General features: G+C 47.4%; 2 protein-coding genes and 1 pseudogene across 3 annotated transcripts; 2 read left to right on the top strand and 1 right to left on the bottom strand.

Moving 5' to 3' along the window:
* Positions 1-3: 3 nt before the first annotated feature.
* LOC9639342 (probable F-actin-capping protein subunit beta) lies at positions 4-2,637 on the top strand. Of its 2 annotated transcripts, XM_024682340.1 has the most exons (9): positions 4-179; positions 234-304; positions 351-464; positions 531-616; positions 667-740; positions 807-923; positions 984-1,079; positions 1,132-1,290; positions 1,359-1,473. In XM_024682340.1, exons 1-8 carry the CDS (start codon positions 51-53, stop codon positions 1,267-1,269), a joined length of 825 nt encoding a protein of 274 aa, XP_024538108.1. In that variant the 5' UTR covers positions 4-50; the 3' UTR covers positions 1,270-1,290; positions 1,359-1,473. The 2 variants fall into 2 exon arrangements, with proteins under 2 accessions (XP_024538108.1, XP_024538107.1); XM_024682339.1 differs by lacking the exons at positions 4-179; positions 234-304; positions 351-464; ... (2 more) ...; positions 807-923; positions 984-1,079 and having other exon boundaries at positions 1,180-1,290; positions 1,359-2,637.
* Positions 2,537-4,026, bottom strand: LOC9656135 (myelin transcription factor 1). Its single transcript, XM_002977380.2, has 4 exons — positions 3,384-4,026; positions 3,125-3,322; positions 2,983-3,070; positions 2,537-2,920 (listed from the first exon to the last, which is right to left on the bottom strand). Exons 1-4 carry the CDS (start codon positions 4,017-4,019, stop codon positions 2,673-2,675), a joined length of 1,170 nt encoding a protein of 389 aa, XP_002977426.2. The 5' UTR covers positions 4,020-4,026; the 3' UTR covers positions 2,537-2,672.
* Positions 4,027-7,624: 3,598 nt separating this feature from the next.
* LOC112348983 lies at positions 7,625-10,896 on the top strand (annotated as a pseudogene).
* Positions 10,897-14,137: the final 3,241 nt, after the last annotated feature.

Genomic DNA, 14,137 nt, shown 5'->3' with positions numbered 1-14,137 from the left:
CTGTTGGAAAAAGCGCTTAGGGTTTATCGAAGAGCGCGAGGGAGGGAGGTATGGACGCGGCGATGGATCTTATACGACGAATGCCGCCGGCGGAGGTGGAAATGGCGCTCGCCTCGCTGCTCGTCCTCCTGCCGGACCATTCCGCCGATCTTCTCTCCAAAGTCGATCAGCCACTCCAGGTTTGCTCCAAAGGCGAAATCTTTGCGACTCTATCTTCTGTGATCGTCGTCTAGGAAGCGTGGGATGATGAATCTGGGCGACAGTATCTCTTGTGCGACTATAATCGAGACGGGGATTCTTACAGGTGCTATACTTCTCGGGCTTTTTATGTTCTAGATGGTGTTTTACAGGTCTCCTTGGTCTAACAAATACGATCCTCCTCTCGAGGATGGAGCAATGCCCTCGGAGAAGCTCCGTGAGCTGGAAGTGGAAGCAAACGAAGTTTTTGCAATCTATCGTGACCAGTGAGTTTGATCGTGTTTTCTTTTTTCGTTGGCTGGAAAAGTGGTCTTCCAAATTCTTTGTCGTAGGTACTATGAAGGTGGCACTTCATCAGTGTATATGTGGGAAACCGAGGAAAATGGTGGCTTTGCGGCTTGTTTTCTTGTGAAGAAAGGTCGATAATCTTGTTTATTGTTACTTCCTTTTAATACTTGTTTGTCTCAGATGGGTCGCGAAAGGGAGAAGGACGTCGTGGACTCTTAGATCACGGGCTGTGGGATGCTATTCACATTATTGAGGTAGTTGTTCTCCATCGTTTCGTTGCCTTACAGCTTTTTTTTTTTTTTTTTTTGGCCTTTTTGGAGGTATCTGAAGAGGAAGGAGAAGCCCACTACTGTCTTACAAGCACAGTGATGCTTTCTTTCACAACGAAAGACGATCCATCGATGTCTTTTGGTCTATCTGGCTCTATCGTTCGACAGGTTTGCAAAGACTCACTTGCCAGAGAGATGATGATTGAAATTGAAATTGAATGGGCACAGATGGAGGCTGATTTTCCCTCGACAGAAGGCCACCTTGGAAACATGGGTAGAATGATCGAGGATATGGAAAGCAAACTGAGAAACGGCTTGGACCAGGTATCACAGATATTTCTCACCGATGCATCCTCCCAACTAGCGATTTTTCCAGGTGTACTTCGGGAAAACGAAAGAAGTTGTTTTTACAATGCGAGAGCCTTTGGAAATCCTGACAGCAACATCGGCCACTGGCCAGAGCTTGCAACAAGCTGTTGTAGGCGACATAGTTCGCAGACGCTCGGTTCATTGACGTACCTCGTTCTTATCCAGGGTAACGTTTTCTTTCTTTTCATTTTTCATGACCATCGAACACTTTCTCTTCTCATGAACATCAAACAGGAGCTCAACTGGACTGGACTGTTTCAGGATGCGGCAAAGCAGTGGTATATCACAGGCTATAGGTGACAATGCGGAATATTACAAGAGGAGGAGGTGTACGAGAGGGGGTGCGGTGTACGGAAGCGGGTGGGCGTTTGTGGCTATGGCGGACGCAGGCGGCGGCGGGGTGCTGCGGGACGGCAACGGTGCATTCTGCGGTGGGTCGCATGCGGCAACCGCGGGGGTGGCGGTAACAGCAACAGGAGCAGCGGCAACGCCGGTGGAGGCGTGGAAGGAGTGGGACGACCGAGCAACGTTGGTGTTGCTGGATCTCTACACGGAGAGGTACTTGGCACTCCAGAGGGGGACGCTGCGGGCCAAGGAGTGGCAGGAGGTGGTGGACGGCCTCAACGCTCAGTGCGCAGCTGGGAAGCCCGTCTACAACTACAACCGCTGCAAGAACAAGATAGACTCGCTCAAGAAAACTTTCAAGACGGTCCGTGAGAAGCGCCGGCTCGGCACCCCTGTCAAGTGGAAGTGGTACAACCGCATCGAGAGGATCACGGTGAAGACAGCCGCTGGCGGTGGCGGCGCTGATACGAAAGTGGTGGCGGCGGCGGCTACTCTCGCGGAGAAAGTCCCAGCGCCGCCGGATCAGTTCGTGGATCACCACCCCGAGTTTGACGACGGGATTGGAGGCTCGGAGGATGCTCTGGTCGGTCTCAACGGGATCCAGGAGGAGCTGATGATGCGGTCGTCGTTCTGCTCGCCACCGACGCTGCCGCCGCCGCCGCCGCCACCACCACGTTTTGGAATTCCGGGGCAGGATCAGCAACAACACCAGTGGTCTCATCAAGATCATCACCATGGCAAAGAAGCAAGCAAGAAGAAACGTAAGCGTGTGGTGGCTCCAGGCTCGTCTTCCTCGCCAGTGGAGCCGCAGCATCATCAGCAGCAGCAGCACCAGATGAGAGAAGTGGCGCAGATGATGATCGACGCGCTGGAGAGGATGGAGCAGCGGCGGCAGATGCTGGAAGAGAAGCGACTCGAGGTTCTCAAGGAGCTGCAGCAGAAGCGCAACGAGACGCAGTGGGAGATCGCGAGGCTCATCGTGGATGCGCGATTCTTCCAGCAGCACTCGACAAATCCTGGCGATGATAACAACTAGACCAGAAGTTGGTGTGCAAAATAACATCGAGAACGATGAAACAAAAGATCATCTTTACGCAAAGATCAAACAAATGTACTATCTAGAGGAGACAATTTTCTCTCCCTGGTTTATAATCTTCCTGCTCTTTCATATTGGATAGATATATAAACCATGGCAAAGTGAAGCTAGCAAAGAACAAGAGGAGCGATTGAAGCGGGTCGAGCGCTTGCCTTTTTCTTCTTTTTCTTTTTCGAGGTTTCTTGGCCAAGTAACGTTGCCGCGGCAGCACCTTGTTCCTTCGTCTCCCTCTCGCGGTCTCGCTCTTCTTCTTCCTTTTTCTGCTCGTCCACGAGTACTTCTTCTCCTCCCCACTTTTGCTCCAGATTATAGCGCGCGCGGGCCTCCTCGCTAAAGACATGCACGACTATGCTGCCTGGAGATCCAAGGCACACGAGTTGGACGAAGAAACGAATGAGCGATCAATGAAAATGTTACCGCAGTCGACGACCATCCAGTGCTCGCAAGCGCGGCCTTCGACAGATGGGAATTCCAAATGGTTGTCCTCTGTGGATTTCTTCTTCACCTGGAAAGTAGACCATGAAAAACATGAAGGGAAAAAGGATGGAGAGTGACTTACTCTTGCGACTATACTGTCCGCCATGCCCCTGATATGTCTCGTGGACTTTCCAGACACGAAAACCATGTAGTCTGTCCACTGGCACCGTGCTTGGACGTTCAAGATCTTGAGATCAATGCCACGAAGTTTTCTCAAAATCTTTGCAACCTCGCGGACCGTCAGCTTGTGCAAGAAGCTCGTCGGTGGAGCCTCGTCTTCCTGTATAACAGTAGATGAAATAGAAAAAAAAAACTTAGCAAGGGAAAGAAACAGAACTCACTGGCTCAGAGTCTGATGATGTCTCGGCAATCAGCAGGAGTTGATCCGAAGCTTGGGTCGACTGTGATCGAAATTGTCTTTGAAGCTCATCTTCTACTTCTTCTTCGTCTTCTTCAAACTGATGATCTTCTTCCTCAAATTCGTCCTCGAGTTCTTCACTGTCTTGAAGATCACTCACCTCACTGCTAACGCACTCTTCTTCCTCGAGTTCTTCGCTGTCTTGAAGATCACTCACCTCACTGCTAACGGACTCTTCTTCCTCGAGTTCTTCACTGTCTTGAAGGTCACTCAGCTCACCTCTAGCGAAATTTTCTAACTCGATTTTTTTACTGGCTAGAACATCACTCAAGTATCCCAAATCCTCCAGACTCTCACTCTCGCTCTCATCCTCGCTCTCATCTTCTTGCCCGCTTTCCAGGCTTTCCAGAGGCCCCCTCTCGAAATGCCCCTGCATTGCGACTCTAGCCCCATAGCCATCACTCTCTCGCGGCCTAGCAATGAGTTCGTTTTTCGCTCCCTCTACGCCATCGCTGCTAGCGTCTCTGGCAATCTTCCTGCGGACATACCATGGAATGTGATCCTGGAGGGCAGCGCCACAGCAGCGCCTCGCCAAGCGCACGCTCCTCCGTAGCATCATCCAGGGGTTTTCATTAGGGCAAAAAGATTTTTTGCATATACATATATATATATATATATATGTATGTATGTATGTATGTATGTATGTATAATCTATATATCAATATCATTCTAGACTTATGGAGCAAGAGCTTGTACCTCAGGGGCAAACAGTCCAAGCAAAGACTAATTCATGTGGTGGCAATGGGAGGGTAGTAACTTATCTCGTGTTATTCCACATGCTCTAAAAGCTGGTTGTTGCTTCTTTGTTGCCTCTGGCTGCCCTAAGTGCACCCAATCTGGCCTAATTATGGCCTTCTTCCAGATGGGAGTGATGCAGCCCAGCTCTTGGTGTCATACACTGCAACAGATGCCAATTCTTGGTTGTCTAAGTAATGGCAACTCCTCCAAACACTCTCCTCTTACACCACAACTTCACTAACTCACTTTTTTCTTTTCCTGGGTGATGCTTGACACCTTTCTACACCTAGGATCATCATGTTTCCATGGCTGACTACAACATCCTCACAAATTTCCACAAATACAACCAAAAGATGTCAAACAAGCCTTTTTTCACTCAGATTGGTGGGACAACTCTAAAACATTCAGCCTGCACCTAGACAAGCTCAAGAACACAATGTTTTCACAACTGATCTTAAGCTACACTAAAATTCCTCTCCAACTCAACTATGAGATGATAACTGAGTTACTCACTCTTAATGTGGAAGAATTCCAATATAAACTTGGAGCCTTAGTGCAATTGCTGCAATTTAGTGATGGTAGTGCACTCGATCATTATCATTGAATATGTTGGTGAAATGCTGGATAAAAAAATCAAAATCCTAAAAAACATGATCAATATTTTCAAAAAGTGTGGAGAACCAAATAAGAGGTCTAACTAAGAAGATATCTAGTCAAGGCTATACAAGAATTCAAAGTGGAATATTGGACAAGTTACATGGCATGTTTTTAGTACTAATAACAACTTTCTAATTGATGACATGCAATCCAAGTTTTATAGCTTCCTCATTCAAATTGCCATTTATTGAAATTATGAGTGAAGTGTCATATTAGATTGTTAGAACACTTAATATGACTTCCACAGAATATCAAAATCTGACTAAAGGTAAAGAAGAGGAACTAAAGAAGCTGCTAATATTAGAGTGTTCAAACTGTTATGAGGTACAATAAAACTCACATAAAATATTAAAACCAATGAAAAAGAAAAAATGCTTATTTTAAGAGATAATTTGCTAATTCAAAGGTTTTAGAGTTTAACTCCTTAATAAATAGAAAAAGATGATAAATATATAATATTATATTTCTATTCTTTACTCCTTGACTGTTGTCAACCGTATATACGGTTGTATTTTCATACTTGAGGTTGTTTTTGTGAGTACTGACGTATTTCTGAGTTAGAAAAAAGGTGAAAAATGAAGAAGCTCGCTGAAGAAGCTTCTTATGAATATTTCGTCTAGAGAGAGAAAAAGTGACGGATTTCAGAAGTGAGAATTTGAAGAAGTTGTTTTCTAGAAAGTTGAAGATCTGATCAAGGGCAGTTCTTTGGTGGTGAAATCAAGTCGATCGGAGTTGTGGATGAAGAGTTATTAGCTGGGAAAGTTTCAGCCATTGGTTGGTGTTTAAGTTTTTGGGAGTTTGAAATTAGGTACGGCCATTCAGTTATTTTACAGTTCTTGTTTTCTCTCGGGTTCTGGAGTTCTTTTTGCTCGAAGATGGTGAGACCTCCTATAGGCCGTCGAGATCCCGTCGCTGATCGCGTCACCAACAACATGCGGATAAGGTGTGCGATCGAGGAGCTGAGAATTCAAGAGGAGCAGCAAATTCCAACTACTTGTCCAACCTGTGGTCAAGTGTGGTACCGTTACCTACGTGTGATCATAGAGGAGTTACTGCAGGCCCAGCGCACTCAGTATGAGTGATTTGTAGTTACTGCTGAAATATAAGCCCTAGGGGAGTCTTTCCTGTCTTTCTTGGTTGTCGTGTATTTTTCCCCACATTTTTGGTGCATTAGCCGGGAGGGCTTAGTCGCAGTAACTGCGCAGTAAACCGGGCCTGAGGAAAAGGCCGGTCATCTGCGGGCATCTGCAGTAAGCATCCTTGCCACAGTTGGTTCTCGGTCTGGCGGGTAGATCCCCGGACTGGGATAATTTTCTAGATTTTTCTACTAGAAGGGCAGAGCAGAATCGAGGCCGTTCTGAACGAGCAGCGAGGAGACTGTTGCAGAATTCGCCTGAAACCAGCCCTGAAACTAGTCCGAGGACTTCGGACTCAAGTTTGAATTGGGAGGAGTGGGGGCCATTTGAACCAGCATCGCCCACACCTCAAGCAGTAAATCCTCAAATGGCACAGCCTGCCAACGCGAGGATGAAGTATCCAACGTTTACACAGACTGACGATCCAGACGCTCACGTAACTGCTTTTGAAAATGTCAGCACAGCAAATCAGGAGCAGGCAGATGCTGTGAGAGTCCGTCTGTTTCCGGCGACGTTGCTGGGAGCAGCAGCAGAATGGTATGGTCAGGCGAATGCAGCAGCAGCCTTTGCAGCCTGGGCAGACCTCAAAACAGCATTTCTCAATGCTTTCCGTCCTATGGGATTCAAGCAGCGTATCAGTGATGAGCTAAATTCAATTCAATTGTTACCTGGAGAGACATTGCAAAATTATGTTCTTCGCTACAAGAGGCTGCTCGCGAGGAAAGATCCACAGCCTGCCGCTGACGACCAAGTCCGCTGGTTCTTGAATGGGTTGCCATTTGAAATCGGGTTCCACGTGAAGGTGCAAAGACCGGCAGATTTGAACGCAGCAGTGGAGCACGCAGCAACATGGGAACAGGCCCGGATGTCATTGCAGCTGCAACTCCACCAGTAACATATGGTAACTTGTTCTCACCGAATATTGCACAGTACCAGACTGGTGTGCTTGGAGCCGTAGCAGCTCCACCTTTGATTCCGGTCCAGCCGTCAGTTCTCTAGTTACCTGCAGTAAACACGACCGGATTTGAGAGCCAACTCACGAAAGTGAAAGAAGATGTGGTGGAGACACTTACCAAGAAGATGGCAGAACTCCAAGTGAGTCTAGTTCAAGGTTTGGGAGCTCCAACTCGGCCAGTGCATGAGAGAGCTGAGATCTGGTGCATTAAGTGTCAAGGATATGGCCACTATCCTAGTGAGTGTCCAAATCTGGTTCCAGCAAAAGCTCCTTGTCCCTATTGTGGGAAGTTTGACCACAAGCCTGAGAAGTGTTTTTTTCATCCAGCTCGTGTGACGCCCAAGTTCCAGCAGCAACCTGTAGTCACGAGCTATTACGTTCAACCACAATTTCCACAGCAGCACGTTCAACCACAATTTCACCACCAGCAGCAGGTTCAGCACCAGCAATATGAGACGTACCCGGTTTTTAACGTAGGAGCTCCAGGAGCTGTGCAGAACTCGGGGCCAATGCTGCAGCAGACTGCTGGTGGAGGCCGAGGTGGCGGCCGGATGGGAATGTTCGGAGGCAGAGGCGGAGGCCGAGGCCGAGGCCCGATAGTGTGCTACCGGTGTGGGGAACTTGGACATATCGCGCCAAACTGTCCGAATGCACAGAAGTCTGAAGAGTATCAGCCAATCTGTGGGATATGCCAGACACAGGACTTCATCGACAGGAGGATTGCCCCTACCGCTTGCAAGTGCCAAATCAGCGTCAAAATCAGGACAAGGGAAAAGAGGTGGTGGATACTAAAGCCATTTTCGTGAATTCTGAAGAGTTACGAGCGGACACACCTGTGTGGAATGTCAACACACGAGCACAGTTGCAGCGGAGGGACCGCGGGTTGTACATCCGAGATGAGCCAAGAACAAGGGCTGAACAGGGAATTGAGCAGACGCATACTCAGGAGGATCCAGAGATGATAGCTCGCCAAAACAGGAAGGAGCAGCGCCACAAGGAAAAAATGGGGATCGACTTAGGTCTGGAAGGAGGCGGCATTCAGGATGCGCCGATAGCCGATGGCGGAGATCTCGCCAAGAATATCACGGGGACTATTCAGTGCCCTAATGACGGCAAGGAAACGGACGCGAACCAGGTGAGTGGTGGAATGGATCCACAAGAGGTTATGAGGAAGGTGGGCATCTCGACGCCGCAGCGGCTGGCAGAGGTATTCAAGGAACATTTTGGGGGTGAGCCGTTGAAGATGGGCCAGCGGAGATCTCGCCGGTATAAGCAGGTGCTAAATCTGGAAACTCAGCCCTACGACGTGCTCAAGGACTTAGAGAATCAGAAGCCGAGTATCACATTTGCGCAATTACTACAGCTGGCACCAAGTCTGAGGAAAGTGGTGGCCACAGCAGTCAAGGCCCATCGAGAGGTGGTAGTGAATGCAGCATGGCCGATGATCGAAGCAGAGAATCCGATTATAGATGCAGAGATTTCAGGTCAGCACTTGAAGGGGTGCGTGATTGACGGAGGTGCTGCCATCAACGTAATGCCTGAGCAAATGGTGTCGAAACTTGGGTTGGAGCAGCCGTCTCCAGTTTATTTTCGTGTCTGCATGGCGAATCATTCTCGCTCGAGACCGGTTGGTGTACTTACTGGGGTGAAGACGGAGATTGCCGGTTTTATCTTTTATGTTGATTACGTGGTGCTGAGGATGGTTGGACACGAGCTGGATTATCCAATTCTTTTGGGAAGACCGTGGCTGTTACAGGCCTGGGCAGATCAGAGTTGGCCGAAGGGGACTATTACGATTGGAGATGGAAACAAGTCGCGCACTATCCAAGTTCGGACAAGGAAGAGGCCGGCCTGGACTCCAGTAGCGTGTGAGCCGATAGTGGATGGGATCGATGACAGCAGTGATACCACGACTGGATCAGAAGCAGGAGAGCGTATGAGTGAGGTGTGTTCAGAGCAGAGTCGGTCGAATGATGAGAGTTCAGTGGAGGTTGCAGCTGTGGAGCCCTGCTCTGGTTACGACGCCCTGCTGCTGTCACCTTTTGAAGATGGAACAGCGAGTGATCGACTCAAGCATTGGTTGTTTGGTGGTGACGTGAGCTGTGGAATGGTTCAGGTCGAGGACTTGGAGCCAGTAGTGGAGCAGGAACGACTACAGCAGTTTCCCCGCCATTTTTATTCCGAAGTTATAGATGGTTCCGTTCCAGAGATTGATGAAGAGCCAGCGATCCATCCTAGAGGACAAGGTAGTAGCCGATACACAGCTCAGCCAACTGTCGAAGAGATGAACCTCGGATCAGCCGAGGAGGAAAAGGTGGTGAAGGTCGGAGCTAACTTGCCGGTCCAAGTTAAGGAAAGGTTGAGGCGCCTCTTTTACAGGTACCTCGACGTGTTTGCATGGTCTTATAGAGACATGCGAGGTGTGGATGTGAAGCTGGCTCAACACCGGATCATTCTCAAGCCAGGAGCAGTGCCTATTCGGCAGCGGCCGTATAGGATGAACCCGAATTACTCCAAGACTGTTCGAGAGGAGCTGGAGAAGTTGCTGCGAGCTGGGTTTATTTACGAGGTGGAAACGAGCCAATGGCTGTCTCCGATTGTGGTGGTGCCAAAAAAGAATGGTCAGCTGCGAGTCTGTGTCGATTACCGGAAGCTGAACGAGGTGACTGAGAAGGATGGCTTCCCTCTGCCCTTTACTGACACGGTACTTGATGCTGTGGCGGGACACGAGCTTTATTCCTTCCTCGACGGATTCAGCGGCTATAACTAGGTGCAGATAGCAGAAGAGGATCAGCTCAAAACCACGTTTGTGACTGAGTGGGGCTGCTACGCCTACAAAGTTATGCCCTTCGGCCTGTGTAATGCACCTGCTACCTTTCAGCGGGTCGTCACAGCAGCTTTCCAGCCGTACATGCGAGAGTTTATGGAAGTATTCCTTGACGATTTCAGTGTCTATGGGAGCGAGTTGGCGCATGAAGGCTTGCTCGAGAAGTGTTTTGAACGCTGTCGGCACTATGGGATTTCTCTCAACCCGTTCAAGTGTCAGTTCTGGGTAACGCATGGAGTGCTGCTGGGTCGGATAGTGTCAAGAGAAGGTTTAGCTGTCGATCCGGCCAAGATGCAGGTGATCATGCAGCTGGTGTCACCAGAGACTGTGAAGCAATTGCAGGCATTTCTTGGGCATGTGGGATATCACCGCCGTTTCGTGAGGAACTTTGCCGAGAAAGCTCTACCCTTGACTAGCCTGCTGAAGAAGGGGGCTAAATATGAGTGGACAGTTGCATGTGAGGCGGCCTTCCAACGCTTGAAACTGGCACTGGTAAACGCGCCAATTTTGAAGATGCCGGATTGGAACTTGGAGTTTCACGTTCACGTGGATGCATCAGCAGTGGCCATTGGTGTGGTGCTGTGTCAACGCTCAGATGGACGAGCAGATCATCCAATATGTTACAGCAGCCGTCAACTTTCAACGGCTGAGAAGAGCTATTCAGCAACTGAGAGGGAAGGACTCGGCATGATCTATGCGATCCAGCAATATTGGCATTATCTACTCGGCAAGGAGTTCGTGTTTTTCCTCGATCATCAGGCATTGAAGTATTTAATAGGGAAGCCATGCAAGACAGGAAGAATCACACGTTGGCTGTTGCTGCTCCAGGAATTTCAGTTCCGGATTGTGTTGAAACCTGGAAGCAGCCATCAGATGCCAGATCACTTATCGAGGCTGCCACCACAGGACAGTGATGAGGAAGTAGGCGTAGAGGATGATTTGCCAGATGCACCTATCTTCCAATTTGAAACGGTGCCGGACTGGTATGCCGAGATGGTTAAGTTCCTTGGCAATGGCGAGTATCCGGCAGGGTTGAATAACCGGCAGCAGCGACGGCTTCTGTTGCAGAGTCGACTCTATACGATGGTTGGCGGTGTATTATACCGGATTGGATGAGATAGCGTATTGAGGCGGTGTTTGCTACCACATGAGACGACTAAGGTGATAGCAGCATGCCATGACTCGGCATATGGAGGCCACTTTGGAACAGAAGCGACGGTGGAGATTATTTGCAGAGCTGGATATTGGTGGCCGACATTGAGGAAGGAGGTTACGTACTATGTCAAAACCTGTGACCCTTGTCAGCGAGCAGGGAAGCCAGATAAGCGTGACTACCAGCCTCTTCATCCACTGTTGCCAGTGATGCCGTTTGAAAAATGGGGGATTGATTTTTGCGGACCGTTTCCTCCAGCTCGACGGACAGGTTATAAGTATGTACTGGTCTGCACTGATTACGTTACAAAATGGTCTGAGGTGAAGGCTCTACGGGAGGATACTGGTAAGAAGGTTGCGGAGTTTCTTTATGAGCAGATAATTACACGGTTTGGAGTTCCCCTCGAACTGGTGAGTGATCGGGGAACACACTTCTTGAACGAGGCAGTGGCAGCACTGACAGAAACTTATGGAGTTTATCACTCGAAGTCTACTCCTTACTACCCGCGTTGCAATGGTCAAGTGGAGCGTACAAATGGAACTCTTTGCCGGATTGTTACTAAGACCTGCTCAGCTTCTCGGACAGATTGGGATAAGCGCCTTTTGGATGCAGTTTGGGCATATCGAGTTGCTTTTAAGGTGACCACTCGGTTCTCACCTTTTCAGTTGGTTTATGGGCAGGAAGCACTATTGCCGGTGGAGCTTGAAGTTCCAGCCTTGAGGACGGCTGTAGAGCATGCTATGGACTGGGACGGTGCCATACAGCAGAGGTTGAACGAGCTAGAACGATTGGATGAGACGAGGCTGCTGGCATTTCAAGCTAGAGAGGCATTGCAGAAGCGGAGAAAGAAATGGCATGATGATCATATTCGAGAGCGGAAGTTTGCAATAGGGGATTTGGTGTTGCTGTATGACAGCAAGTTTTGGAAACGGCCAGGAAAACTCAAGATACGGTGGCTGGGCCCTTATGTGGTGGTGAATGTCAACGACAATGGCTCGGTGCAGGTGGCAGATTTGAGTGGGAACCTGCTGCCAACGCGGATCAATGGTTTCCGATTGAAAAAGTACCATACACGTTCAAATGATGAAACAGCCGGAGCTGAGCCAGAGTCCAATGTGTCGGAGCCATCCGAATCAGAGTTGAGGATGACCAGAGCTGAGGCCAGCTGAGAGCTGTGGTTGTAGCTGAATGGGAAGTTCCAGAATCGAATGGAGGTATGTTGGTGTTTTCATTTAAGAACAAGCGTAGAAGACACAGGTAGAGTTAGCTGCACATCCTTGAGAGGAGCAGCTGAAGGGGGAGATTTTATGAGTTCAAGTGTGGAGCGCCAGGAGGATTTATTTATGGAGGCTGTAGACGTCGGTGGAGGCGAGCTCAGCAATAGTGTAGGAGAAGAGAGTTGAAAGAGGTGAAGTGTCGCCGTGTGAGAAGTCAAATGGAGCCGAGTTGAGCGGTGTCAGAGGAAAGTGTAGCAGAGTTGGGTTTGAACCAGTCAAGAAGTCAATGGTTAATGGCAGTCAGCGTGCCGAGGGCGGCGCGAGTATCAGGGTGGTATGGTGTCAACCGTATATACGGTTGTATTTTCATACTTGAGGTTGTTTTTGTGAGTACTGACGTATTTCTGAGTTAGAAAAAAGGTGAAAAATGAAGAAGCTCGCTGAAGAAGCTTCTTATGAATATTTCGTCTAGAGAGAGAAAAAGTGACGGATTTCAGAAGTGAGAATTTGAAGAAGTTGTTTTCTAGAAAGTTGAAGATCTGATCAAGGGCAGTTCTTTGGTGGTGAAATCAAGTCGATCGGAGTTGTGGATGAAGAGTTATTAGCTGGGAAAGTTTCAGCCATTGGTTGGTGTTTAAGTTTTTGGGAGTTTGAAATTAGGTACGGCCATTCAGTTATTTTACAGTTCTTGTTTTCTCTCGGGTTCTGGAGTTCTCTTTGCTCGAAGATGGTGAGACCTCCTATAGGCCGTCGAGATCCCGTCGCTGATCGCGTCACCAACAACATGCGGATAAGGCGTGCGATCGAGGAGCTGAGAATTCAAGAGGAGCAGCAAATTCCAACTACTTGTCCAACCTGTGGTCAAGTGTGGTACCGTTACCTACGTGTGATCATAGAGGAGTTACTGCAGGCCCAGCGCACTCAGTATGAGTGATTTGTAGTTACTGCTGAAATATAAGCCCTAGGGGAGTCTTTCCTGTCTTTCTTGGTTGTCGTGTATTTTTCCCCACAACTGTATAGTTAGAAGTCTTCTCTATCACTTTGTTCTCTAACCCACAGCTCTGAAACTCTAATTCTACTTCATTATCTTTAGCATATATCTAAGGGCATTGTTCCATATATCCCTTATATAAAAATTTCTTCACCCCAGAAAACAAAATTCCCCTTTGCAAAACTTTAAAGTAGTATAGTTTTTGCCAACTTAGTTAAATTTATTTTGTATTTTATAAGCAATTATTAACATTTTATACATGACACCATTTTATTAGTTTGTTCTACCAAAATTTTCGAGGGAGGGGGGACACTAGATTCTGCCCCTTCCCCCAATTCTAATGCCATGTCACTGATAGGATGCATGTGAAGAAGGGGTTAAAAGTAAATTTTCCCCCTTGAAAAACTTCACCCCACCCTAAGGGTTAGATTCTACTTATAATTCTTTATAGAGTGAAAAACATGTGTGCTACATATTTTTAGGTATAATTTAAAAAACTAAATTCAAACATTAAATTGTCTATAGATTATTAAAACAAACATATAATTTATAAACACAAGATTACATCAACCTTTAGATCATAAAATACGCCAGGAAATTTAGACATATCTTATTACCACTTTGAAAAAAACATTTTAAATGTCATTTTTAATGATTTTTACTCACTATTATCATTATTATTACCATTACTTTTACAATATACCTTTTTACATCATATTTTTGCTCACTATACCATATACATAGTCAAGATTTAGAGCAAAAAATATGATAAAGAATCATGAGAAAGCTTTATCTACCACAAGAAATAAGGAGCAACATACAAGCACTAGAAAATACATTCTTCAAGAATCAAGAATGATGAAGGATAAGAAATCAAGCTCAAAGAAATTAGCAAATCAAATAACATAAGTGCAAGATTTAAAGCCTTTTCTCAAGCATGTAAGAAAACTTCTTTTATATAATATTAAACATTTCAAAGATTTGGTTTCAAAGGAACACAAAG

This window comes from Selaginella moellendorffii, unplaced genomic scaffold (assembly GCF_000143415.4).
Source record: "Selaginella moellendorffii unplaced genomic scaffold, v1.0 SELMOscaffold_34, whole genome shotgun sequence".
Lineage (NCBI taxonomy): Eukaryota > Viridiplantae > Streptophyta > Lycopodiopsida > Selaginellales > Selaginellaceae > Selaginella > Selaginella moellendorffii.
Note: the sequence above shows the minus strand (reverse complement) of the source record. Positions and strands in the feature narration are given on the sequence as shown.